Below are 27799 nucleotides of genomic sequence, written 5' to 3' on the forward strand. Positions count from 1 at the left end.
GAATATTTACTAAATGAATTAGGGGTGGGCTGAGAGGGGAAGCTGATTGGAGAGAAGGTAGTAGGTGGGGGAGGAGAAACCAATCAGATGAGATGAGGAACCCCTGTACCCCACCCTTCAGGTTAAAAACACAAAGTCCTGTCTCTTATTAAGAAAGTACACAGAGTCACTTGCGGTTTCCCACATCCTCCACTCCCCCCTGACAATGAGCATATTTAACATATTGAAGAAACTATGGCTTTCTTTTTGTCCGTCTTTCCCTTATAAACAAGCACTCAGGTGCTTAAGTCCCATAATTAACGTTCCATAATTATAATTCCTCTTGAATTTCATGACACCAACCAGGCAAAAAAACAAAAAACAAACAAAAAGAACATACAAAGTCAACCAGAAAATTATTCTTTCAATCTCATATCAGCACATTTCATTCATTATTATGCCTCTTATCCACAGGGAAGACTTCTATAAGAAAACACCAATGACTTCCTGCAGTAGGGCTAGCTTATGGTGGATGAAAGTTACACCAAGTGGAGCAGGAAAGTAGTATGCTGCTTAGGTCTAGGCATGCAGTATCTCTCACATTTGAGCTTGTACTGATCTCTTCAAGGGTCCTCTGGAGATTCACAGGATATAAGCAGATGATACAATACACAAACTTCTACTGTAAGACGTATCTAGTTCATTTCTAACAGACGCCTTTTAACTTGCTTTGCTCTCTGCCCGGAATTCTCTTCCTCCAGAATTCCCATGGCTCTCTCTTTCTTATCAGCTCAATGTCACGTTCATGGAGAGGCCTTCTCAGCCAGTCTGTATAAAGCAGTATCCCCACACTCAGGCCCTCTATCTCACTTCAAGTTTTATGTTTCATGGCATTTATTTCTACCTAAAGTGAACTTACTTATCTATAGATATATAGCTCTAAGAGGGCAGAGATTATTTTTTAACACACTGCCTGGAACATAATAGTAGACCCTTCATAAATATTCGTGGAGCAAATGAGTAAGCAACAGAAATTTATTGAATGTCTATTATATGCCAGTTCTGCTCTAGGCACTGGGGATGCACAGTACTCCTCCCCCCCTCCCCACCGCTGATCTATGGGGGATTCATTCCAAGACCTCCTGTGGATGCCTGAAACTAAACTCTACATATATTGCTTTTTAATGCAAATGATAACATTTAATTTATGAATGAGGCACAGTAAGAGATTAACAACTGATAATAAAATAGAATAATTCTAATAATATGCTATAATAAAAGTTATGTGAATGTGGTCTCTCTCAAAAAAATATCTTATTGTACTGTACTCACCCTTCTTCTTGTGATGATGTGAGATGATAAAATGCCTCAAGTTGAGAATTTTCACCTTTTCACTTAAAAGAATCACTTTATGATTTCTCTTTGGCATATCCGAATTTCCAGCATCAGAACTCTTACACTTTGGAGACATTATTGAGTAAAATCAGGGTTACTTGAACACAAGCACTGTGATACCTAGGCAGTCTGATAACTGAGATGGCTCCTGAGTGACTAACAGGTGGGTAGTGAATACTGAGTGAATATGCTGGCTGGACAAAGGGATGATTCACGTTTGGATGGAATGACGTGGGAAGGTCCCAGATTTCATCACACTACTCAGAATGGCTCACAATTTAAAACTTATGAATTATTTCTGGAATTTTCCATTTAATATTTTCAAACTGAAACCCTGCAAAGCCTAATGGCAGATAAGGGGGGCCGCTGTTGTAATGAATCAAACAGACCCAAATCTCTTGAAGTTTATATTCTAATGCAGGGAAATACAAGAAATAAAGCAGAGAAGGGGATGCTGCTTGGGTGGGGCTGTGCTATGTTAAACAGGTGATCAAGGAAAGGTCTGGCTGCAGAGACGTGAAGACGGTGAGAAGGGAGGCACCTGAACAAGGTGAGGAAGATAAGGGCAAGGGGAAATCAGACTTTTAGCAAAGGGAACAGAAGTGCAAAAGTCCTGAGAAAAGTGGGAGAATAATGTGGTTAAAACCAGGGAGCTCCTGGGAAAGTGGGAGATGGATCTGAGACATCGGTTCTCAACCTGTGGGTCGCGACCCCTTGGGGGTTGAATGACCTTTTCACAGGGGTCGCCTAAGACCATCAAAAAACACACATACAATTACATACTGTTTTTGTGATTAATCACTATGCTTTAATTATGTTCAATTTGTAACAATGAAATTGGGGTCACCACAATATGAGGAGCTGTATTAAAGGGTCGCGGCATTAGGAAGGTTGAGAACCACTGGTCTGAGAGGTACTAGTGGGGCAGTGCCAATCATGTAGTCTTGTAGGCCCCTGAAAGGACTCTGGTTTTTACTCTTTTTTGTTGTTGTTAATACTCATGAGAGGATATCCCCCCCTCCCCCCCCACTGATTTTGAGAGAGAGAGAGAGAGAGAGAGAGAGAGAGAGAGAGAGAGAGAGAGAAACATTCATGTGAGAGAGACACATCGATTGGTTGCCTCCTGTAGGAGCCCTGCCCGGGCCAGGAATTGAGCCTGCAACTGAGGTATGTGCCTTTGACCAGAACTGAACCCAAGACGCTTCAGTCCCTGAGGCTGACACTCTAACCACTGAGCAGAACTGGCCAGGCAGCCAGGGCTGGTTTTTTACCTGACGAGAAGCCATGGAGGGGCACAGAGTAGAGTAAGATGATCTGACTTAGGTTATAATAGGATCCCTTCTTTTGTTCTGGTGATAAACACACACACAACACTGTACGGGGCGAAGGTTGGAAGTACTAGTAGTTAGGAGGCCACGGATGCACTAATCCAGGCAAGAGGCGATAGGCGGCTTGGTCCAGGGTGGTGGCAGGGAGGTGGGGCCACATGTTAATAGCCTGGAAGTGTTTGGAAGGCAGACCTGACAGGGATTGCTGATACAATGAGCAAAGTAACGGTACAAAAATAAGTACAGAATTGATACGAACAAGCCTTTTCTTAGATTCATAGGAAAGAGACTGGTTTTGTCAAACCGGTGCCACTGATACAAGTAGTAGTAGCACAACCACCTAGAAACTCAGCATTGGAACTTGGAATTTTTATGTCATCTATTATCACAGAGAATGAACGAAAAAAGAGTGATCAAATATACTCAGTGTCAAAATCTGTACTTGCAATTAAGCGAACTAGTGTGAGGCTTGATCTTATTTCAGCACAGTGACATGAATAATTGTTCAGCAGACATAAAGATTTCAAAATAAAAATGACACATAATCACGAGGAGACTGTAAATCTCAGTGGGTAGTTACAGTAAGGGTAAACAAACATTATTATCAAGAACAAAGATCTCACCCCTGATTGAGGGTCTGTACTTCCAGCTGGTCTGATCCCCGCTCAGACTTCTGACCCTTTGCCTCCCAGGTTACACCGAATGCTGCCTGGGGGCTTGTTCAATCTTGCATTCTTTACCAACTGGGAAGTAGCAGGTGCACAACAAATATTCCTTGACCTGGTGGTTTCTTAACATCCTTCACTACCCTCTTTTGTGCCCGTTTTCTGCAGCGCTCAGGAACACTTTATTTACCAAAGTCAGAGATCAGATAATCACAAATATGAAATTTCGCAATGAGTTGCGCTTCAGGCGGGGCACGTGGAAGGAGCAATCTGGAAGCGCACCCCTCCCCCCCCCCACCCCGCCCCGCCTGGGAAGCCAGGGAAGGCATCCTGGGGGAGGCGGAGTCTTCCGGGGCTGCAATGTGACAGGTGAATACCAATGTGCAGGGAGCAGGCCTTAGAAGGCCAGAGGCGATTTAGGAAAAGGACTTCAAGTGTAAGGCCCTGAGAGTAGAGGGAACCTGGAAAGGACTGAACGGATTGAATGACCCAGGCGCGCAGGAGAGCAGGGTCGCCTGGACCTCTGGGAGGGTAACAACGCAGGGACCGAAAGGTAGTTTTTGTAAATTACGTTAGATCCGCAAAACCTCTGAGTTTTATGGCGCGACTCAGCAAGGGTTGAGAGGGACCGGGAGACGGAGCCTTCCCCCGGCCTCGCTAGACTCCTTCCGCCGGGCCTCAGAGGCGGAGGCTGCGGGAGGAGGTCGCTCTCCCGGGAAGGCACAGCGAAGTCACTCCCTTTTTTTCACCGAAGTGCCCCGTTGCCATTTCCGCTTACTTCCTCCAATTCAGAGGTCTCCCAACCAATGCGTTTGCCCGATCTTAACCCAGAAAGTAAACCATCGGAGAGCGTCCTATGGCAGGTCACCGAGGCTAGCTTGCTTTTTGTTTCTAGGGGCGGGGGGAGGGGGGGGTTCCTGGCTACTCCTCCACGCGAACCCAGTGGCTGCCTCTGGAATGGGGCGGCCCCCTCGTATCTGCAGATGTTTTGTCTCCCGAGAACTTTCAGCAACGCGACCACCGACTAGGGCAGTGCCACGGCCCCAGTGTTGAAAGCGGCCGGTTCCGGAGGCCGCCGCCCACTTCCACACGCCCGGGAGCCGGGAAGTTGACGTCCTCCTTCCAGTGTCCCCTGGCGCCGGGTGGGGCTGGGACGGGAAGGGGGTGTGGGGACCACCCCTCCGAAGCAGGCTCCCCTTCTGCAGGGGCCTGCAGCAGCTGTCTCTGCTTACTTGGGTCAAGAAAGAAAGTTGGGCGGGAGTGGGAAGGGGCTGGAGCGCGGGGCGGGGAGGAGAGAAAACCGGCACTCGGCCCGCCCCCACGAGCTCGCGAGTCTGGGTGGAGCCAGCGGCCGGGCGCGGCTTCAGCGTTTAAAATGCAAATCGATACCCCTCTCCCCCGCCCCCCTCCCGCCCCGGGGAGCGAGGCTCCGCCGCTCCGCAGCCGCCCCCGCCTCCTGCGCGCCGCGGCGCCCCGAGCGGGCGGCTCTACTTAAGCGGCGCGCGGGGCGCGACCTGGCACTCGCCTGGAGCGCGCGGGCGAGGCGGGCGGAGCGCACCGGAGCTCCCCGGGCTCACAGCGGCGCGCTCGCACCGCTCGGCTCCCGGGCTCCGGGCTGCGGAAGTGGCCAGGGCGCCGGGCTGAGCGAACGTCCCGGAAAGGCGGCTGCAGCTCCCGTGCGCGGCCCCGCTCCCTGCACTACCCCAGCCCGGCCAGCTCTTCGCCATGGCTCTGGCGAACAGCACCCGCGGATTACCCAACGGGGGCGGCGGGGGCGGCAGCGGCTCCTCATCCTCCTCGGCAGAGCCGCCGCTGTTCCCCGATATCCTGGAGCTGAACGTGGGGGGCCAGGTCTATGTGACTCGGCGCTGCACGGTGGTGTCGGTGCCGGACTCGCTGCTCTGGCGCATGTTCACGCAGCAGCAGCCGCAGGAGCTGGCCCGGGACAGCAAAGGCCGCTTCTTTCTGGACCGAGACGGCTTCCTCTTCCGCTACATCCTGGATTACCTGCGGGACTTGCAGCTCGTGCTGCCCGACTACTTCCCCGAGCGCAGCCGGCTGCAGCGCGAGGCCGAGTACTTCGAGCTGCCCGAGCTCGTGCGCCGCCTCGGGGCGCCCCAGCAGCCCGGCCCGGGGCCCCCGCCGCACCCGAGGCGCGGGGTGCCCAAGGAGGGCTCGCTGGGAGACGAGCTGCTGTCGCTGGGCTACGCGGAGCCCGAGCAGCCGGAGGGCGCCTCGGCCGGGGTGCCGTCGCCCACGCTGGAGCCGGCTAGCCGCAGCCCGTCCGGGGGAGCGGCGGGCCCGCTGCTCACGCCGTCCCAGTCGCTGGACGGGAGCCGGCGCTCGGGCTACATCACCATCGGCTACCGCGGCTCCTACACGATTGGGCGGGACGCGCAGGCGGACGCCAAGTTCCGGCGAGTGGCGCGCATCACCGTTTGCGGCAAGACCTCGCTGGCCAAGGAGGTGTTCGGGGACACCCTGAACGAGAGCCGGGACCCCGACCGGCCCCCCGAGCGCTACACCTCGCGCTATTACCTCAAGTTCAACTTCCTGGAGCAGGCTTTCGACAAGCTGTCCGAGTCGGGCTTCCACATGGTGGCGTGCAGTTCCACGGGCACCTGCGCCTTCGCCAGCGCAGACCAGAGCGAGGACAAGATCTGGACCAGCTACACCGAGTACGTCTTCTGCAGGGAGTGAGCTCCCCAGGCCCCCTCCCGACTCCAGCGCACCCATTCCCCCCTCCTTCCCGCCCGGCAGAGGATTCTAGACTCCCCTTCCACCCCACGCCCTCCTGTTCCCCCTGTTCCCCACCTCCAGTAGCTGGGCTAGTCCTCCTCGTCTCCCACTTGAGAACCTGGAGCCGCAAACCCTTTCGGCTTTTTCGTCTTCTTTGGACCCCACTTAACCGAGAGAGCCCAGATATACTCCTCCCCCCGCCCTTGCTTCCTCTGCCCCCTGCCTCAGACCACCCCTCCCCCAGTTTTATCCTTCAGTCTGGATCTAGTGGGGTAGTGGGGTCCAGAGTCACCAAGTACCTGGGAATGATAGAATTGTTCAGAACTTGACTGGACCCTGTCCAGCGTGTAGAAGATTTCTTGAAATCTTCTCAAGCCCTTATGACTCATTCCAGGTTTAGGAGATGAGAATCGATAACACTGGGGACAGCGTTTTTCGCCCTCTTCAAAGGTAGAGATTTAGAAGGCTGGATGAAAGACTGGACCTGGAATGAGGATCCCCTGAAGGCAGTTCAGTGACTGTAAATGAATAAAGTTTCGAAAAGTTACAGGTCGATGTAGGAGAAGAATCTAGTGCTGGCACAGTGAAGGATCATATCTTCTCCACGCAGAAACAAAGGCCTTCGCCTGTGGCCTAAACTTGTTACTCGGAGAACGTGACTTCCAGCCTGAGGAGGCACCCTTTTTCCTCCTCTCACTGCAGGAAGCCCGTGGTTGGACGGGTGGACATGGCAGCAGTTCTTGGCAAGAGGGAGAAAGAGTCCTGCAGCTGACAGGGGCAGGACAGGCCAAGTCACCAAGCTCTTCGGGGGAGTCACCCCGGCAGTACTCAATGGAGCTGGGTAGTTATGCACGTCCTGGGGATTAGGAAAGCCCAAGTATTCTTGCAGTGAATGGCAGTAGCTCTTAAGACTTGGGGGGTGGGGTGGGGAGGGAGGAAGGAGAGAAAGAGGGATGGGAAGGGAGGAACAGACATACTCATTTATTATTTGGAAGTTTGTACCATCCGTTTGAGTACATGCACATTGAGAAAAAAAAGTACACAAAAACACACAAAGCATTTTATAAAGATGAATAGCATCTACTCTTCACTGGCAGTTGATTGAACTGTTTTGAGTCCTAAACTTAGAAGTTGCTAATACTTAGATAACCTAACCAAAGAGTTACCCAGTAGGGTTTACGTTATTGAACTTTATTTTCTGGTTGATAATACATCCTGAATTTTTTTTAAAAAAATCTTATTTACTTGAGCAAACAAAATTTGTTTGATTTTGATTACTTAGACTTAAGATCTCTTATTAAAAACCCTTACTTTTCCCAAGCCCAGTCAACGCTGACTTCTGGGCAAACCTGAAAATTAGAAAATGCCACTTCTTGTATGTGGATTATTTGAAGTGAAGGTGGAATCTTTGTGAGTGACAGAGCTGCAGAGAAATAGAAACACCAAGGGCTGCCCATCTGTAGAGAGCTGTAAAAGGGGATGTTTTAAAATGAAGACAAGCAGTTAAAAGTGAGCTGAGCCATAAAATGGTGTTTTGGGTAAACGCAACGGAAACAGAAGGAGACCTGGTTGCCTTACACCTTTTCTCTAACATGGAATCAATTCCCACTGCATATCCCGTCTATACCACACGTGAAAGGAAGTGAATCCTTATCTTCCATGCTGTGAGGCTCCTTTGAGTATTCTGTGATGACTGAGAAGCCTTTCTTTTTTCATTTATTTCAGCATTTTTCTCTGGAGTATGTTTTTTAAGATTTTGTAAGAGTCTCTTTTCACTGTTCAAATTAGCGCTATTTTTCCTTCTTTTTAAAAATGAATCTTGTACTGTATCTTACTAGGTCCATAACAGATGTTAAGAATTGGAACTGTTTTATTCTTAGACTCATGTGATCCAATATGTATATACCATATATAAACATTTTACACAAATCATTTAGTTTTTTAATTCATTCACTAATGCTGTAATATTTCCTGTATTTGCCCCCAGTAACTTGCATCAGATGGTGTTTATACTAAGCAACAGGTTTTGATGAGTTTCTTATGTCCTTATCAATGAAGAAATTGGGTTAGGAAAAAATTCATAATTATAAAACTGAGTTTGCTCCGTATTGTTTTGCTTGGATATTAGTTGTATACTAATATGTCGATTAGCTGTTTACTTAAATCAAGGTACCTGTATTTTTAATCCATTGATTCTTTTTTTTTTTTTTTTTTTTTTTTAGTTGCGATAGAGAAAGTTTTGAGGTCTTCTATTGTGGTTGCATTTTTAGAAAGGTAAAGTTGGCTTTATATACAGAGACAGTAATCCTAAGGGAAGTGGAAGCAGACAGCCAGGAAGCCGTGCTTGCTTCCCTGTTGAGTGTGATCTCAGACTAGGTAATGCATCAGAACTTATCTCTGTTTCAAGCCTGAAATGATTTAGGAATGTTGCTCTCTGGCCAAATATGAGTGTCACAGAGACTTCTCTGCCCATATGGTATTCTGTTAGATTACTCAACAAAAATCACATAATTGAGAACATCTTAGAGGGCCAGATAAAACCACCGACATATGGCGAGACTCTGAGGTTCTGATTTTTCCTTGTTAAATCTGCACAACTCCAGGAGTGATGGGAAACCGCTAAAGTTTTGTCTCTGCCACGTAAGTCATAAGTTTTATCTTGTAAAACTTTGAGTTGAACTATTCCATACCAATTTTACTGTGCCCCCATCCTTGCTGCCCTGTAATGCTCCCCTCCCCCATTTCATTATCTGAAAGACTGGGAATGTAATGGTTAGAAACAGTAAAGTGACTTCTTTTTCAAGGAATGACTGTCCCCTCTAAAGTTGGGAGTGGATACCAGAGAGCATTCTACTTTTAGCCCAAAGTAAAGGCTGGGTAAGAAACTCATTTTACATTCGGTAGAGAGTATAACAGGTAAGGATGACTTGACAGGGGCACTTTTGGGCTCGTCCCTCCATGTGCTTTGGGGCAGAGAAGGACTACAAAGTGGCTGCAGTGTTTGTTGGTTGTCACCTGTGAACTTAGATAGAATATTGAGATTTGAATAAACCCTGTGAAGACACCACTCAAATAACCTGGGAGAATGTCATAAATTATTCAGGTAATTATGACTGCATTATCCTGATTCACTGTACATGCATTTACATATGTAATGGCTTTAATTACCATTTGACTCATAAATACAACTGAGTGACATTAGATTTTAATAACAAATTAAATTTTTTTTAATTTTTTTAAAAAGAATACATGTTGACAGTGGTGGTTAAAAAACCAGGTACCATGTTTAATGCTTTTTGCGCCTAGTGTTTAACAAGTTGTCTGTTTTTTAATACATGTAGAATATGAACCAATTCACTCTAATTTTTCAAATTATATGTTGTGGAAAATATTCCTTGAAGATGTGAGACTTAATTTTTTTTTTTATTTCCTCTTCAGTACTGTTTTTGTTCTTGTGTTTGTATTTGGCTTTTTGTATTGATCACAAAGTGATAATTTACAATACAAGCCAAAATTGTCTTCTCTTTCAATCCAGAACCATATATATGGGGCCTATTGCTTCTCTGAGGAAATGCCTACTCTGTGAATTCTCAGACAAAATAGGCAACTGGCCATGCTCATAACATATTCCAATTTTTATTGGAATTTTCTATGGAATGTTATTATTGTATTGAAGCCATGTAAGGTGAAGCTTTGATAACTTCTTACTTTTTAAATTACGGTAAATTTCAACCTAAGATTCAAACATTTTTGTATTCCACATGAAAAATGCTAAATTATACTGCAGCATTTAGAAAGTGTTGACTGGAGGGGTTGAATTCCTTAAGAATTTCTTTTACAGTTTAAATCATAAATACTTTCCTCAGTTGACTTAAATTTCTAAAATAGTAAACTGAATATTTGTATTATAAACCTACCAAAGTAAACCCTTTGGAATTCTCTCTCTCTTTTTTTTTTTCTTACTGTACGTCATTTAAAAACTCAATTAGTTTTCTTAGATGACTAATCTGTCTCTTGAGAAATAAATAAAATACTCTTGTGTTTCCACTGGCTATACTACCTGAAATAGGGTTTCCTAGAGCCAGAAACAAGTTATGTTGAAGTTAACTTTACTTTGTCACAAGTTTAGATAATAAAAATCTAAGAGTATTAAAGTTTGAAGATTGAGATTTTTCTACTGGGGCCCTTGAAACTTGGAAGAAATTCAACCAGAATATCTACGTTACAGTATCATTTTGTGTGGTAGGAAGATGGACTCTAGTTGACTAAGAATTCTTGTTACCTTATACATTTTGTGATCCCCCCCCCCCAGCCAAGTTTTTAATTTTACATGTATTTTGACATGTGTAAACATTAATTGTAATGTAAACTATTATACAACTGTCTTTGTGACTTTATAGGCAGGCAGATTTTGCTATTACTATTGAAAATAACTGATGACCATTTATGACCACACAAGCAGCATTAGTGACATTTAATGATAAAAGGTTAAAACATTCATCATGGATGTTAATTTTGAAGATGTAAATTATGTATTATTTCCAGGCATCTGAAAAACTTTATCTACTAAACAATGTAAGATTCCCACAGAGTTATCTGGAATTATTAAATTGTTAAAAATGTTGTCTTATATATCATAGAGCCATTTTCTCAAAAGAGAAGGGGAAAGGGAAAAATTGATTACACGATTACTAGGCTTTTCTAACAAAATGGAAAGCCAAGAAAAATATCCCTCTATATTTTTAGAAAGGCACTGATGAAGTTGTTGTAGACATGCCCAAAGTTTAAGTGAGGATTTCTTCAACTATCTAAATGCTCTAGAGATTTTTGTTCTCCCTGTTCACAACCAGTTGTATAACAGAAATACTCAATACTGTTTTCCTCCCAGTGTGTGAGTAATGAATCATTGATTATGTGACTTGTTATATATTCTATTAAACACTAAAGAATAAAACATTCACTCCTTTATTTCTCTTGGCTCCTGGGTATGGATTGGCTTATACACTGGTCTGATTTCATTTAAAGGGTTTTCTGAATACTGGAAATGCTTCCCAAATTGTTGTGGGGCTAATGATTAACGTTTTCCATCCAAAGAACTCTTCACTGTGTAATTGGCCAGCTGGGCCAGTAGTCAACAAGCTGTTTCCTCAGAGTTTATTGTCAAGCACACCTGTTGTCAAGGTGGTTTGGTACTCAATGTGGAGGGGAAGTTTTTCACAAACATTTTCCCTGACCTCAATCTTTGCAACATATGCAAATTACTCTGGATGTGGGGAATGTAGGTAGAGATGACCTCTTAAAAGTTTGTAGGGAAAAGGAAATAGAAACTGTGAGATAGGTCTTAATAAAAAGTACAATTCATGAAGGTAAAAGTCTAAAGAATATTGGGGGAGGTTCTGCATTTTGGATATAGGGGTGCATTCTTGAATCATCTCCAGTCATTGATGTCCCTCCTCTTGCAAGAAAGCACAGTGCCTCCCAGACTGAGAAATCTCTGAGGCTGGAACCAGGCCACACCAGCCTGGGTCTGCTGGGTCCTGGCCCAGGAAGCTGTGAGTCGGGCAGGGAGAGTGAGCCAGGCTTTGCCTTTCCTGTTTGCTTTTGCCTGTACTTCCTCTAGATAGCTTTTGTTTTAAAAGTGTGCATGTGTATGAGTATAAATAAACACACATACACAAGTTAATTTGTGAAAAATTTAAGCAATACAAGACTAATGAAAAGTAAATCTTCCTCCTTCAATAATCCTTTGTTTTTTTTTTCCCAGGGGTAACCAGCCAGCCAGCGGTATATCATATATAGATATCGATATAGAGATAGATATAGATAGATAGATATAGATATCTATCTATCTATATCTCTATATCTATATCTGCAAATATATGGACTCCTTGCCTTTATTCTGTTCAATAGGAATTACTCCTATTCGGTGCCTTGCTTTTTTCTTTTAACCACATATCCTAGAGCTCTTGGAGTGCCTGTGATGAGGTTCAGGGCAGTCTGTGTCATAATATACACTTTTGCATGCGGATTATTTTGAGCTGAAGACAATTGAGACCCAACAGACTCAAGAAGAGCTTCTTACCTCTCCCTTAATTGCCTGACATAATTTAGACAAGGGGCCTATAGGAAGAAAGCTATTAGCAGAGAGAGCTCTTTCCTCTTATTAATGTCTTATGTCAATTTAATTATTAGATCAGCCAAAGAACGTAGAAGGGCAGAGGGGACAAGTTTTCCTGTCATACACATTCATGAACACATAGCAATGATCTACCTCCTTTTATTTGATGGCTGCATGATACTCCTCATGACATGCCATTTCAGATGTGCTGTAATTTGTCTTACCAGTCCTTTCTTGATAGGTGTTCAAGTTTCCAGGTATTTTGGTTCTCCAAAGCGTACTGTATTGAATATCTTTTTACATATATGCTAGTATATCTCAGGCTTTCTTTTTGGATGAAGTTGTTCTAAGAGAGAAATCACCTGGAGGTACTTTTTTCTTTAGGGGCTATGGAAACTAGGATTCACTTGCAGTTCTCAAGGGAATGGGGAAGATGGTGCTATGAAATAACTCTAGAATCATTTTAGGTATACAAGTATGAAGTTTTATATAAATTTAATATTGAAAAGTCCACCTCTCTTTTTTTCTATTTCTGAAATTCCTCCTCCTTCCATTTCTATTCTGGTTTTTTAAAAAATAATTATGCCAACACTTGTTTTTTAGGAATCTACACTAATAAAAAGGTAATATGCTAATTAGACCAGGAGACCTTCTGGATGTCCTTCCGGACAAAGCCATGGTGGCGGGGCGGAGGCAGAGGTGGTTAGGGGCGATCAGGCCAGGAGGGGAGGGCAGTTGAGGGTGAGCAGGCCAGTGGGGGGGACAGTTGGGGGCAAGCAGGCCAACAAGGGGGACAGTGGGGGTGAGAGGCCAGCAGGCAGAGTGGTTAGGGGCGATCAGGCAGGCAGGCAGGCAGGTTAGCGGTTAGGAGCCAGCGGTCCCGGATTGCAAGGGGGATGTCCGAATGCTGGTTAGGCCTGTGGGATCAGGCCTAAACCAGCATTTGGACATCCTATGAGGGGCACCAGATTAGAGAGGGTGCAGTCTGGGCTGAGGGACATCCCAACCCCCACCCCCCGTGCATGAATTTCGTGCACCAGGTCACTAGTATAGAATATAAAGAGGAGCCATAATGTATCCCATAGTTTTTTTTTTTTTTTTAAATATATTTTATTGATTTTTTTTTACAGAGAGGAAGGGAGAGGGATAGTTAGAAACATCGATGAGAGAGAAACTTCGACCAGCTGCCTCCTGCACACTCCCCACTGGGGATGTGCCCACAACCAAGGTACATGCCCTTCAGTCCGCAGGCTGACGCTCTATCCACTGAGCCAAATCGGTTAGGGCATGTATCCCATACTTCTTAATGAGGCACCTCTTGAAGACTTAGAAAGAGATGGGAATCTTTAGGGTAAATATGGAGTATACTGTTCTGGAATATCAGGCTAATTGAGATTTGTACATATGAGTTGAGGAATTATAGTCATGTGCTTTTTAATGACTGGGATATATTCTGGGAAATGCATTACTAGATGGGTGGTTTTATCATTGTGCAAACATCAGAAAGCACACTTACACAAACCTATACGGTATAGACTATTACACACCTAGGCTACATGGTATAGGCCAGTGGTTGGCAAACTGCGGCTCGGCAAACTGCAGCTCACAACTTCTGCGCATGGGCCACGAAGTTTCCATCGCACTGTATGTGTGCGCCCACACGTGGTATTTTGTGGAAGAACCACACTCAGGGGGCCAAAGATCCGCATGTGGCTCGTGAGCCGCAGTTTGCTGACCACTGGTACAGACTATTGCTTCTGGGCTAGAAAACCTGTATAGCATGTCACAATTCCGAATACTGTAGGCAATTGTAACACAATGGTAATTGTATGCCTAAAAACATAGAAAAAAATAGTTTTGGGCTTTTGGTCAAGATAGTGGTGCAGGTAAATGTGCTACTCTCCTCCTCCCATGACCACATTAAAATTACAACTAAATGCCCTGACCGGTTTGGCTCAGTGGATAGAGCGTCAGCCTGTGGACTGAAAGGTCCCAGGTTCGATTCTGGTCAAGGGCATGTACCTTGGTTGTGGGCACATCCCCGGTAGATGGGGTGCAGGAGGCAGCTGATCGATGTTTCTCTCTCATCAATGTTTCTAACTCTCTATCTCTCTCCCTTCCTCTCTGTAAAAAATCAATAAAATATATTTTAAAAAAATTACAACTAAACTACAGAACAGCCATCATTCAGAATTCCCTGATATCTAGCTGAACTAGAATCCTACCCCTAAGGATATAAAGGAGAAGCCACATTGAGACTGGTAGGAGGGGCATAGAGGCATAACAGGCTGGTCCCACAACACATGTGGCAGATAAAAACTAGGAGGAATATCTTGGTTGCAGAGGTCTTCTCTGAACACCACCCAGCCACCTCTACAAGCGTCAGACTCAAGGGCTGGACTCAGTGGGCAGCAGAACCTCTCTGAATTAAGTCCTGCTCTGTGGGGTAGGCACCTATAAAGCTGATTCTCCACTGTGGTTGCAGCCAGTCCTTGTAGCCAATAGACCTTGGAGTACATCACTCCCATTGATGTGCCAACAGTAATCAATGCCCAACTACAACAGAAGGGTGTACACAGACCATGTAGAGGGAGGTGCACCTGGAGACTCCAGCTTGGGTGAACAGGGAGGTTGTGTCCCTGGACCCTACACCTACTACATAAGCCTGGGAGACATAGCATCTCTACTTAATACATAGAAACAAATACAGGAAAGCTGCCAACATGAGGAGACAAAGAAACATGTCTCAAGTGAAAGAACAGGACAAAACTCCAGAAAAATAACTAAACAAAATGGAGAAAAGCAATCAACTAGATGCAGAGTTCCAAACACTGTGTAAGGATGCTCAATGAACTCAGGGGAAGAGTAGATGAACTTAGAGAAAACTTCAACAGCATAAAAAAAAAACCATGGATACCATAGAAAAAGCCAGTCAGAAATGAAGGACATAATAACTAATATGAAGAATAATTTACAGGGGATCAACAGTTAAGTGGGTGAAGTCAAAAATCAAAATAGTTATCTATAATAATAAAAGCATAATATGCTAATTAGACTGGACATCCTTCCGGATGTCCTTCCAGACGATCTTCTGGACGAAGCCGGAGCTGAGGAAAGCCCAGGTCCTGGGTGCCTGCTGGCAGCCGGGAGAAGGAAAGCCTACTCTTGTGTGAATTTCGTGCATCAGGCCTCTAGTTTGGAATATAAGGAAGCAAAAAGCACCCAATCAAAACAGCAAAAAGAAAAAAGAACACTGGCCCCCCTCCCAAGTGAGAATAGTGTAAGGAGCTATGGGACAACTTCAAGTGTACCAACATTTGCATCATAGGGGTGCCAGAAGGAGGAAAAGAGAGCAAGAAATTGAAACCTATTTTTAAAAATAATGACAGAAAACTTCCCTAACCTGTCATGCAGTTTTACCTGAGATTTGTTGTTAAGGGCCGTTAGAATACACTGGGCTTAATTTATGTCAGCTGGGACTCGGGGGGAGGGCAGAGCCACTCGCGGGACCAGTCAAAGACTGGACGCCACTCAGTCTGACTCTCCCACCCAGTGTTAAGGGGATGGATCTCATGATGTCCAAGGCCCACCCTGATGTGATGTAACTTCCTGTAATTCGAGTATATAATAAATCAGCTTTCGGAGCTGGCTCTCTCTGTGTGTTCTGTCCCTCCAGAGGGCTGGTACCACACCCAGCCCAAGCTTTTAATCTATTTTATGTCTGTCTTTCATTATTCTTTAATGCCGAAAGCGCCTCCTACTTGCACGAACTGGTTCAAGTCTCCCCCTCTGCGTGGGACTCGGAGAGGAGACCACAGCCCAAACACGCCCGTCATATTTGTTTGCAATAATATAGAGAACACCTTGTTTCAATGAGGAACTCTTTTCTCCTGTTAATCTTTAGATCTCATCAAGAGACATTTGGAGTCTTTATTGAGACCTAGTCAATTGTAAGTACTTTATAGAGCACTGGTTCTAATGCATCAAGAATCCCGAAATAGCAATGCATTCTTTCAGCTTCCAACAGTCATTAATTGAGCCCCTAATATATTTGAGACATAGCCCTCTCCTTTCAGGTGTTTTCCTTTCCTTAAACAACAGAGAGCATAATTATGAACTGCCAGTTAAAGGGCCTTTATTTCTGGAACAATCAGATATCACAGAAAACAGTATTGTTGGGCCTTATACATTTTTCATGTTTGGAGTTTTATGACCATTATCTTTCCTCTCGCAATTAATAAAAATACATCTAATAATTACTAAGAACGATTCCCCTCCCCCCATTTTTCAAAGTGAAAAGGGTGAAGCATAATAATGGCAAATTTTAAAATGAGTTTTTGGACTTTTCCTTTATGATAGTGACTGATACCATTTCTTAAGTTATTTATAAATTATTCCTCATTAAATCATTATTATTCTCCATGGTAATAATAATGATTTTTTTGGTGAGTGAGGAGAAGAATCCAAAGCCTGAGCAAGCTCTCATTTCTGTGTACAGAAGAAAAAGGGAGAAATAACTTTTTGTTCAACCTTTTTCTTTCTTCCTTAGAAAACGTTGACTAAAAATCACAGGGTAGAATGCGGAACCTGAAGGAAATGAAAGTAGGGATTTAGACTCCTGGGTGACTTGGGTTGTTTGCTTCTACTTTATGGCGTGGTCTTACTTTTAGTCTTCATTCATTTTTGACATCTATTTGCACATTCATAGGCAGGGAAAAGTGCCTGTTTCTTTATATTTGCCTTAAAGCTCAACACAGTGCCTAGCAAATAATAGATCATTAATAAAAACTTGTTGAATGAATAAATGCTTATGTTAATTTCTTCTCCTTTTTTTTATGTATTAGGAAGAAAAAAGAACTAACTTAAAATTTGCTCTCTTCTTTATACATAAACTAGAGGCCCGATGCATGAAATTTGTGCAAGAGTAGGCCTTCCTTCCCCCAGCTGCTGGCACCGGTTTCCTTCTAGCACCCGAGACCCGGGCTTCCCTCCAGCCACTGGCAGGCACCTGGGATCTGGGCTTCTCTCCAGCTGCCGGCAGGCACCAGGGACCTGGGCTTCCCTCGCAGCCCTGGCTTCATCCGGAAGGTCGTCTGGTCTGATTAGCATATTATGCTTTTATTATTATAGATATATTTCTTGGAGGAATTGTGACTACAGTTTTATAAATAAATACATAAAAATGACTATCCTTTTTTTTTACTTGAAAGTCAAAGAGATTGATATGAGACAAACTGATTTGGGTAGTTTTTTTCCGAATAGTTATTAGGTGGTAGCTACTTCAATGCCTGAAATGCTTGACAATGTTTTGATTTTATGATGGAAGTCAAGTTCACTGACAGTCATATTATAGGTTTTTCTCTGGGGCTGTTATTTGTTACAGAGTTTTGAAAATATTAACTGGAAAATTTCAAGAGGTGCCTCTTAAGAGCTGTAGAAAAGAAATTTGATCTCACTGAAATGCTAGAGTATACTGTTCCAAATGTTCTGCTGGTGAGAGTTGTGGGTTTTTAAAATGATAGTAGCAAGGACTATTAAAAAAATAAATGATCTGTGCAATGATGCTCTGACCTTAGACTAGCTGCTATGTTCTTTTTTTCTCTTCTGCTTAGAACCACATGTTTCCTTATTTATTTATTTATTTATTTATTTATTTATTTATTTATTCTTTATTGTTGAGAGTATTACAGATATACCCGCCCCCCCCCCCCATTTTTTCCCCTCATTGTCCTCCACCCCCTGGATCCTGCCATCCCCAGGCCTTCACCACTCTATTGTCTGTGTTCATGGGTAATGCATATATGCATATAAGTTCTTTAGCTAATCTCTTCTCACCTCTCTCCCTCATTTCCGTTGAGATTTCTCAGTCTGTTCCATGTTTCCATGCCACTGATTCCATTTTATTTATCAGTTTATTTTATTCATTGGATTCCTCGTTCATTTATTTTGATTTTTAGATTCAGTTGTTGATAGGTATGTATTTATTGCCATTTTATTGTTCATATTTCCTCCTCCTCCTCCTTCTCCTCCTCCTCCTCCTCCAGAAGATCCTTCAACATTTCATGTAATATTAGTTTGGTGGTAATGAACTCTTTTAGCTTTTTCTTGTCTATGAAACTCTTTATCTGACCCTCAATTCTAAATGACAGCTTTGCTGGGTAGAGTAATCTTGGTTGTAGGTCCTTGCTATTCATCGCTTTGGATATTTCTTGCAACTCCCTCTGGCCTGCAAAATTTCTGTTGAGAAATTAGCTGACAATCGTATGGGTATTCCCTTGTAGGTAACTGAGTTTCTTTCTCTTGCTGCTTTTAAGATTCTCTCTTTGTCTTTAACTTTTGTCATTTTAATGGTGTGGACCTCGTTGAGTTGATCTTGTTTGGTACTCTTCTGGACTTGTCTATTTTTTTCACCAGGTAAAACTAAGATGTAACTGATAAATCTATCAGTGACTGCCCAGTTAAAAGGACAATATTAGCTTTCACTTAGCTACAGGAAATTAACCAGAAATTGTCATTAGCCAAGAAAGAGCAGAGAGAAGGGAGTCACCGTCTCTTTAAAAAAGTTGAGTTAAATTTGCCTCACACTATAGTGAAGAACTATGGGAAACTTACTCTTTAAATGTGATATGCCGTTTCTATATAGGGAAGTTTTATAACTAGGGCTAGAGTACTATAAAAGGAAATTGATCTTGGAGATATGATTATCACCACCATTAACTTCAGTCATTGTCTCTCAGAAAATGAGAGTATCTGTAGTTCTTATAAAAAAACCAAACAATGAAGAAATGTTTTTCTTAATTTCGAAGTTTGAACTTTTGTGATTGTTGGATAGTATGCTATATTACAAAGAATTTCCATGGTCTTTATGAAATACATACAGCTAAAATAAACATTATTAATAAAACCAGGCTAAGAGATGCTAAAATAAAGTTTATTAATAAAGCCAGGACTAAGTGAAGTTAAAATAAACGTTACTAATAAAGCTTTAAGAAACTCCTATCTTCTTTGTAGTTAATACTTTGCATCTGTTAAACCAGAGACAGTCTATTGTAAAAGCTAAAAGCTTAAAAACAGCAACTGGATGAGCATACTTTTGTCTTAATATAATTTAACCAATGTCCATAATATCTTTTAAAGCAAAGTGAAGTATATTTGTTAAAAATAAAAATTTAATTTTGCAGATACAAATACATACATGTCTTATCAATAACCCTGTAGTCTATGTACTATTCAAGGAAACCAGAAGCTGTTTGCACATGTTAAGTTCCCCTGGGCTGTTGCCTGGGCTGTTGAGGAATAAAGAAAGGACAGGGTTAGTTACACATTGAATAGCGGGAATGTATGAAGCATATTTATGAAAAGAGAAGAATTCTCTTTCTATAAATGAAAGTTGAATTCATAAACCTGTATAGATGCTGTCCTTCAATCATTCTGGTAGACTTTACATTTGTTTCAATAAGAGCTATAAGAAATTAACTTAGAACATTAAATAGATTATTAGTAGACAGTAGGGAGGGAATATCTACTAAAAATTGTCAATGTTGGAAAAGATGAAAAAGTTCTGGAGATGAATGGTGGTGACGGCTACACAACAATATGAATGTACTTGATGTTGCAGTACAGACAGTTAAAATGGTAAATTGCATGTTATGTATATTTTATCACAATAAAAGTACTATGAGTTTAGCCTGGCTGGTATGGCTCAGTGGCTGAGTGTCGACCTAGTAACTTGAAGGTAACGAATGGGTTCGATTCCCAGTCAGGGCACATGTCCAGGTTGCAGGCTTGATCACCAGTGTGGGGTGTGCAGGAGCCTATCAATGATTCTCTCTCATCATTATTTCTCCTGCTCTCTCCCTCTTCCTTCCTAAAAAAAATTATATGAGTTTAAAGAAGATAACATGAGAAATATAGAAAGTTATAAAGAGAATAAAAATTCTTATGTAAACCTACCAAAAGTGTCACTGAAATCACCTCTAATTATAATGAATAGCTATGGAAAGTCACCGCCTCTGATTGTGTGATGCCAGTGATGTAAATGCTCAAACACATTAGCAATTCTTCATTCGGTTGAGTTATGAATCATGCAGTAAAATCAGTCTAATAACTCTTGGTGATCTTTTAATTTCTTAAAATTTGAGAATATGTGTTTGTGTCATTATGTGCTTAAATTTTGTATTATGTGAATTTTCTATTTTTGATGCTTCATCCCTCTCCATTAGCTCAAATAATTAAGAGTTGCTACTCAAATTGAATTGAAATGAAATTCCACCCAATTTGGAATTTCAAAAGGCTTTGCAAGAACATTATAATTCCCATTACACAAGTGAGAGGAAGAAATGAATACTTGTTCAGGAAGGTAAGTATGCTTAGAGTTAGGAACCAACTTAGCATTTCTAAAGTTAAGAAGGGTTCTGGCCTATGTGCTCTCTATTAACACTCTCATTGTTATATAAATTAACTTAGTGCTTACAGGGCTTATAAGATAAAGCCAGTATTTATGGGACAAAGGTATGTAATGGAGAAATCATACTCTATCATCTGTAATGGGAAGATTAAGAATAATAGACACAAAAATTTGTGTTAGCTGCATTGGGGCTGGTATCATTTGGAAAGCTGAATCAAAGCTGAAGGTTGCTAACTCAGGAGGAAGAAGATGCCTCAGAGTAACAGATTGTAAATTTGGGTGAAATTAGAACTAGGAGGAATATATATATCAGATGGCAGAGGAGCCAATTCCACTGAAGTAGTTTGGGAGATTAGACAAATAGAACAGTGGTTTTCAATGGAGTGGGGGAATGGAACTTCTTCCCCCTTCCCAGGGATCATATGGCAATGTCTAGAGACAAGCTGGGGGAAGGGTACTACTGGTATCTGGTGAGCACAGATCAGGGATGCTGCTAACCATCTTATTAATGTACAGGGGAGGGAGGGCAGTTGAGGGGTCCCAGATTGGAGAGTGCAGGCTGGGGTGAGGGAACACCCCCCCTCCCCTCAGTGCACAAATTTTATGCACTGGGCCTCTAGGCTATAATAATAAAAGTCTAATATGCTAATTAGACCAGAGGGCTGAAGAGTGGAACGACCTCTGGATGAAGCCAGGGCTCGCAGCTGACTGTGAGGGCCGAGGCAACCGCTGAGGCTGTGAGGGCCAAGCCCCTTGCATGAATTTCTTGCATCGGGCCTCTAGTAAATACATAAAACAGTAACATAGTCGTTTATTATCATTATCATGAATCATGTACTGTGTGTAACTGTATGTGCTATACTCTTATACAAGTGGTAGTGCAGTAGGCTTGTTTGCACCAGCATCAGCACAGACACATGAGTAATGCATTGGTTTATGCTGCAACTCATGTTGGCTATGACATCACTAGGTGATAGGACTTTTTTCAGCTTCATTAAAATGTTATAGGACCACTGTGGTATATGATATATAAGGTCCATCATTAACCAAAACATTGTTAGGTGGTGTATGATTGTGTAAGAATGAGAGTGACAGTATGAGAGGAGAAATGAAAAGCCATCAAACTAGAAGTATCTAGGAGAAAGTGCCCAATACTCTCTACAAGTAGCTGGTAAAGGCAGCTTGTTTTCCCACCTGGATGAACTGGCCTGAAAAATGCCTCTCACAGCCTTTTCAGAGGGGTATCCTTTATCTGCTTTTTCCAGTTTGGAAACCTTCCTGAGAAAACATTCCTTTCTAGTAGAAAGAGAATGAGAGTGAAAGCATTCTTTGTCTGCAGATTCCTGGGACGGCTTTGAAGAGACTGAGTAAATGACTGGTGGTGAGAATCTGTTCCATTTTCATTTGTCTCTGGCAGGGCCTGGTGGCAATTTAATATTCTTTATTATTATTTTACATGCAACTTCCTTCCTAGCTTATGATTCCTGTCAGAACTGTGTATTAGTAGCCATTAGTCATTTTTCTTGGCTTGGCCTATAATGCTTCAAAGGAGGGCTGGTGTATTTCAGTAATTTTGCTTGCAATTTGATTTGCGTTCTCTAGAATTCCAATTTAGTTTCATCAGCACATTTCAACATACAACAGCTGGGCCCCTGGATGGGCTCATTTACATACATTAGCAGCTGAAAGCCAGGCTCCAGCCACCCAGAAGACAGACTGATATTTTCTGGGAGATTCACCTGACATTTTTTTTTTTCTTTTTAGAAATAAACCCCACCTCCCTATTTGTAACTGTGTCAGTGACAATATCCTGTGAATGATTAAAACAGAACAAAACAAAAAAAGCCAAAACTGTTGGTCTCCAGACAACTTTTAACCTAAAATGCTTTGATAAAAAGCCTTGCAGGATAATCAGAGGATATGTTCTGCCCTACTCCAGAGTCAGGTAAGAATATTGTCCCAACCCGTTGATACCATGACAATAACCTGGTGTGTGATAACAGGAAAGGAGCAAAGGGGAGACTAGATAACATAGGCATGCTGTTTATACAGCTTTGCCAGGACGCTGCAGTTAACATTCTCCAAGTCTGTTTCCTGCAGATGGCTGGGGGAAAAGACTGGACTAAGGCAGTTTAGACATGTGCCCAGGAAGGTCTGGATGATGTGGGAGGATGCTTACCTGTCAGTCACACTTGGGAACAAGTCAATGGCTAGAATAGGCCTGGCGACTGCAAGTGTGTGAAATCTGAGATACTTAGGTCCTGAACAAAGGAAGTTTTCTCTCTTGCTCTTGGTGCTCTTGGCCCCCTCACACTTCTGGCTTGTGGGGCTCACATGCCCTGCATTCTCCCAGATGGCCCATAGCCATGTGGACGCCACACAATAGACTAATGGACTTTAACTGGCCTGAAGCTACATTGGACTCAGCTCCACCCTGGAAAGGAAACTCTGGGCACTGGCCTTGCTTTCAGTTCTGCTAAAAGCCCCCGCTGCACATTTTCTAGGACTGGCTTAAAGACAAGGGTACTTTGCAAACTAAGGGATATAATTCCATGTAAATAAAAACCACTCATTCTCCCATGTCAGTCTTAGAAAATTCCTTTTCTCATGATATCACAAGGACCCCATTCCCACTGGTGACGGAGTAATTATGTTAGGGGCAGAAATAGAATAGCGGGGACTAGTTATAATTATAAAAAATATTAATCATGCTCTGTTAACCGTGATTGTTCTGTTTGGATTAGAGAAAGCACATTCTAACCTGGCTGAGAGTTGGACAGGAATGCAATCCATTCTTCTTTTTCTGAGGATGGCCTGTCATCATGGAAAGATGAGCAACCTTGTTGCTGAACCAATCTGGTCTCGGAGGGCCGGCCATTTACACCCCCCACAGCCTGCATCGCCTATAACCTGTAACCATTATATCTTGCCTACTTCCCCATGCTTGTAATTCCTACTTTTCCATGCAATCTTTGTCTGTTCTCCCCTCTACTCAATATAAACAGCTGGCTTATGGGAAGGGGACAGCAGGATTTTGTGGACAATCTACTGCTCTCCTGTACCGCCAGCTTCATTTAAATAAATGTTCCTATATGATTCAACTCTGTCTCTGCTTAATTGGCTCAAGTTGTGACAGGGAGCCCAGACTCATAGGTTATCCAGTTTCAATTCCACCCATCCAATCCTCAGGCAACACTATTATAAATATTTTTATTATTAGATAAATGGTAGAGGAACCAGCTTCTTAATTGGCCAGTGGTTGGCGAAAGGCAGATTATCCATTAATCCATAAACATCATTGTGACTGAGACCCTGAACATGACACTGGACAGTCATGGCATGAGAAGGACATTGTGTAAGCTTTGTGGAAAACTTGGAATTCTTTTCACCATTTCCTTTGCTTATGTTTAATTCTTGGACTGTGGTCTTGGTTTGTGTGGTAGGCTGAAAAATGCTTCCCTCTGCCCCACCTCCCTCAGAAATATCTCCATCTGAATTCCTGGGCCCTGTAAGTATGATAAAAGTATCTTTGCAGATGTTGATTGAGTTAAGGATTTTGAGATGAGATTATTTGGATTATCCTGGGGGCCCCAAAATGCCAGGATAAGAGAGAGGCAGAGGGAGATCTGAGCACAGACAGAAGAGGAGTAGGCCTGTGACCACAGCGGCAGAGACTGGCCACAGGGCAAGGAATGCTGCAACCACCAGAAACAGGAATTGGCAAGGACAGGATTTTCCTAGGGCCTGTGGAGGAAATGTGGCCCTGCCAGCACTTAAATTTCAGCCCAGTGAAACTGATTATGGACATCTGGCCTCTGGACTGAGTGAATTACTGTTGTTTCAAGCCACCACGTTTGTGGTGATTTGTTACACAGTTATAGGAGACTAATATAGTCTATAAAAGAATCTATCCTGTGGTCCTTGGACAGGTTGTTTAGTTATTCTAGTATATCAGTGTCAGTGTTTTTAGTCCCCCCCGCCGGGAAATGAATTGTTAATTTACTTGATCTTTTTCATTTGATATCTCATTTATGGTCCATTTATTTTACTGAATCCTGACTGTTTGGGCAAGTAGGGACCAGAAGAGTAGGTGAATAGCAGGATCATTTGACCTCCTGAAGGAGGTCGCAGACATGGGACAAAACGTTTGTGAACAAGTAACCTGGAAGACTCAATATTCCAGGAAGGAGAGAGAATATTATCTGCTATATATTGAACATTTATAATTTCATCATTTCACTCCACTTTCCAGTTTCTATGAGAGAAGTAGACCCACTGTATTTTATAAACATAAATTGTGTTGTACAGGATACCTTAGAATTGGATTACACTCTATGGAATGGCTATTGGTATGAGTTACAGATTACTATGATTATGAACTGAAGTGGGAAAATACAATTGTGACATCCTATTCTCTTTGGCCAATAGCAGAATACTGTCAGCCTTCACCTACACTTCCTCTGTTGTTATTTGGGACTCACTGGGGCCAGTTCGTTAATGATGAGGCTCTGTATCATAGGTGTCACTGAGGATAATGTGGGTCCTTGGGGAAGTCTGTTTCCATAAAGTTGTGATGTCCAGTGAAATGTTTCAAGAAAAGCTAATGGATTTTTGGTTTTGGTCAAAGATCCTAGAAATATGGATGAAACAAACTGCTAGAGATTTAAAAAAATGTTCTTTATAAAAGCACTTCATGAGTTTTTCTATTATGAAATTAGAAAACATAACTCCTTTTATAATCATTGACCCCCTCATATAACATTAACTGCTCTTAAAGAGGACAAGTTAGAACATAATCAAGTTGGAAAAACTGAATGGTTTTCTTTTGCAAAGAATTCTAATACGTACTATATGCGCCAATGCATTTGCTAAAGATAGCATAAACATGTATTTTTGAAGACATATTTTATAGCAATTATTGAATGAATTCTCAGTTAAATGTAAATGATTCTGTTTTCTCTAGTACCTTCCTGATGAAAATGGGAGCTCTCTGCAAAGGTAGGTTTGAGCCATGGGTAGAGAAAATCTATACTTAAATCTTAATTTTCTTTGTAAGTACCTAGGAGTTTATAGTTTTCATGTGCTCTCTCTTTTTCTTCCATAATTTATTTCAGGGCATTGTGGTAGATACTGATTGAAGTAAATAAGACAATGTCTTTACTATCAAGTATTTTATTACCATCCTTTTGAATTCTGAAATACAGAGCAGTTGTGACCAAGGTGGTCCTGATATCAGAGTAAGAGGGGAGAGCTGTTTACTTCAGAATGGATCCTCAAACCTCTAACAAAGCTCAAGAATAAGTTAAATTTTCCTATGTTGGGATATGGGTTATGCATATATAATTTTTATTTATAAAATAAACTTTTGATAATGAAAATGCTGAAGAACAATTACGGGCTTTGCTCTGAAGGGTCAATGTGAGAATTGACGAGAGAGATGGCATATGAATTATGGATTTTCTTTTTCCAGTGAAATCTCCTTTGTCACAATTCCCTGTGAAATGTTATATTGTGCATATTGAAGAGAATGAGAATTAATTTAATTACCCACCCTCTGTTGTTCATTATTTATTTATTTATTTTTATCCAGAAGAAAACACTGAATTTTCTTGTACAACAATTCAATGCAATTATCATATGACCAGTCGAAAGATGTGACAGAATAGCATGCTATGAATATTTGCTTTATGTGATCAGTGTTTCGAAGTAGGTGTAAATGCAATTTTGTTAAATGAAACTATGATAAAAGCATATAGAACATTTTTGTTATTTAAGATGTTCTAATGTATACAAGGAGCATGTTTTCTTTATCTAAGGCAATACATATTGACTTACCTGTCTTAATACTACATACTAAAAATATAAGAAGAAGGATAGTAAAATAATATCATCTAAAGTAGAAATCTACCAAGCTAAAGTGATTGCACGGGTGGTTGGGTTCTGGAAAGGAAATTAAAATGAAGGGAAATAGAAAAGTAGTCTCTTTGAATTTGGGATAAAATGGCTTTTATGTTTGAAGAAGTAATGTGGGTGCTTGGTCTGTGTGTGGAGAGAAGGGGAGGGGCATTGGGTTGTGAGGAAGGTGAGAAATCACAGGGTTTTAAAATTCAGGCTTTAATATTCCAGTGGTTCTTCCTGCCTTTGCTACACACTGTGAGTCCTGCTGCTCATTTCTGACTTCATGCAGTTTTGAGTCCTTGACATGGGCACCGCCCAGCTCCCACACTTGGTCAGGAGTCTTGGCTATCTAAGAATTCGGTGCTGGAGCTGAGGTTCTCATCTGATTGTCAGCCAAAGGAGGTGTGACAGAGCGCAAAGCACAGGATTTCCACACAGAAGACCCTGGTTTGAATCCTGGCAACTAACACTTATTAAATCTGTGACCTTGGCAAGTGATTTATCTTTTTTGTGCTTCAGTTTTTTGAGCCTACTCACTATAAGGCGAAAATACTTCTTAGTTTTGTTTTAAGCACCATATAAAATAACATCCTATCTAATAAAAGAGAAACACGGTAATTAGCGTATGACCACTACCCTTCCCATTGGCTAATCAGCGAGATATGTAAATTAACTGCCAGCCAAGATGGTGGCCGGCAGCCAGGCAGCTTGAAACTAACATGAGGCTTGCTTGCTTCAGTGACGGAGGACTCCAATGTTCCCCACCTGCCGCTGCAGGCCTCTGAGCTGCAACTCTAAGCAACTATGTAACAAATATAGAAGCTAAACAAAACCCCAGAAACCTGCTTTAGTCTGCTGGGCTTCAGCCAGCAGGATCGCAACATTGTAAGCAAAGGCCAGAAGCCTACTTTCAGCAGCAGAGGCCTAAGAGCTGGAGCCAAGCCTCAAAGCTAAAGCTGGCCCAGAATTAAAAAAAAAAAGAAAAAAAAAAGGAGTGGTTGGGAGCTTCAGTCACCCCCAGCCTGAAAATAGCCCTCAGCCCCTCACCCAGACTGGCCAGGGACCCCAGTGGGGACCCCCACCCTGAAGGGTGTGTGACCAGCTGCAAACAGCCATCATCCCCTCACCCAGGCTGGCCAGGCACCCCAGTGGGGACCCCCACCGTGAAGGATGTGTGACCAGCTGCAAACAGCCATCATCCCCTCACCCAGGTTGGCCAGGCACCCCAGTGGGGACCCCCACCCTGATCCAGGACACCCTTCAGGGCAAA

The 27799-nt window shown here is 42.6% G+C and overlaps 1 protein-coding gene across 2 annotated transcripts; it reads left to right on the forward strand.

Annotated features, from left to right (window-relative positions):
* Positions 1-5092: 5092 nt before the first annotated feature.
* On the forward strand, positions 5093-27730 carry KCTD12 (potassium channel tetramerization domain containing 12; the record flags this gene model as incomplete). 2 transcript variants are annotated; one of them, XM_081084826.1, is made up of 3 exons in its annotated part: positions 5093-6045; positions 25595-25629; positions 26758-27730. In XM_081084826.1, the coding sequence occupies 3 exons, from the start codon at positions 5093-5095 to the stop codon at positions 26880-26882; spliced, it is 1113 nt and encodes a 370-aa protein (XP_080940952.1). In that variant the 3' UTR covers positions 26883-27730. The 2 variants fall into 2 exon arrangements, with proteins under 2 accessions (XP_080940952.1, XP_080940953.1); XM_081084827.1 differs by lacking the exons at positions 25595-25629; positions 26758-27730 and having other exon boundaries at positions 5093-8162.
* Positions 27731-27799: the final 69 nt, after the last annotated feature.

Source organism: Myotis nattereri, assembly GCF_964212035.1.
Source record: "Myotis nattereri genome assembly, chromosome: 2".
In the NCBI taxonomy this organism is placed as follows: domain Eukaryota; kingdom Metazoa; phylum Chordata; class Mammalia; order Chiroptera; family Vespertilionidae; genus Myotis; species Myotis nattereri.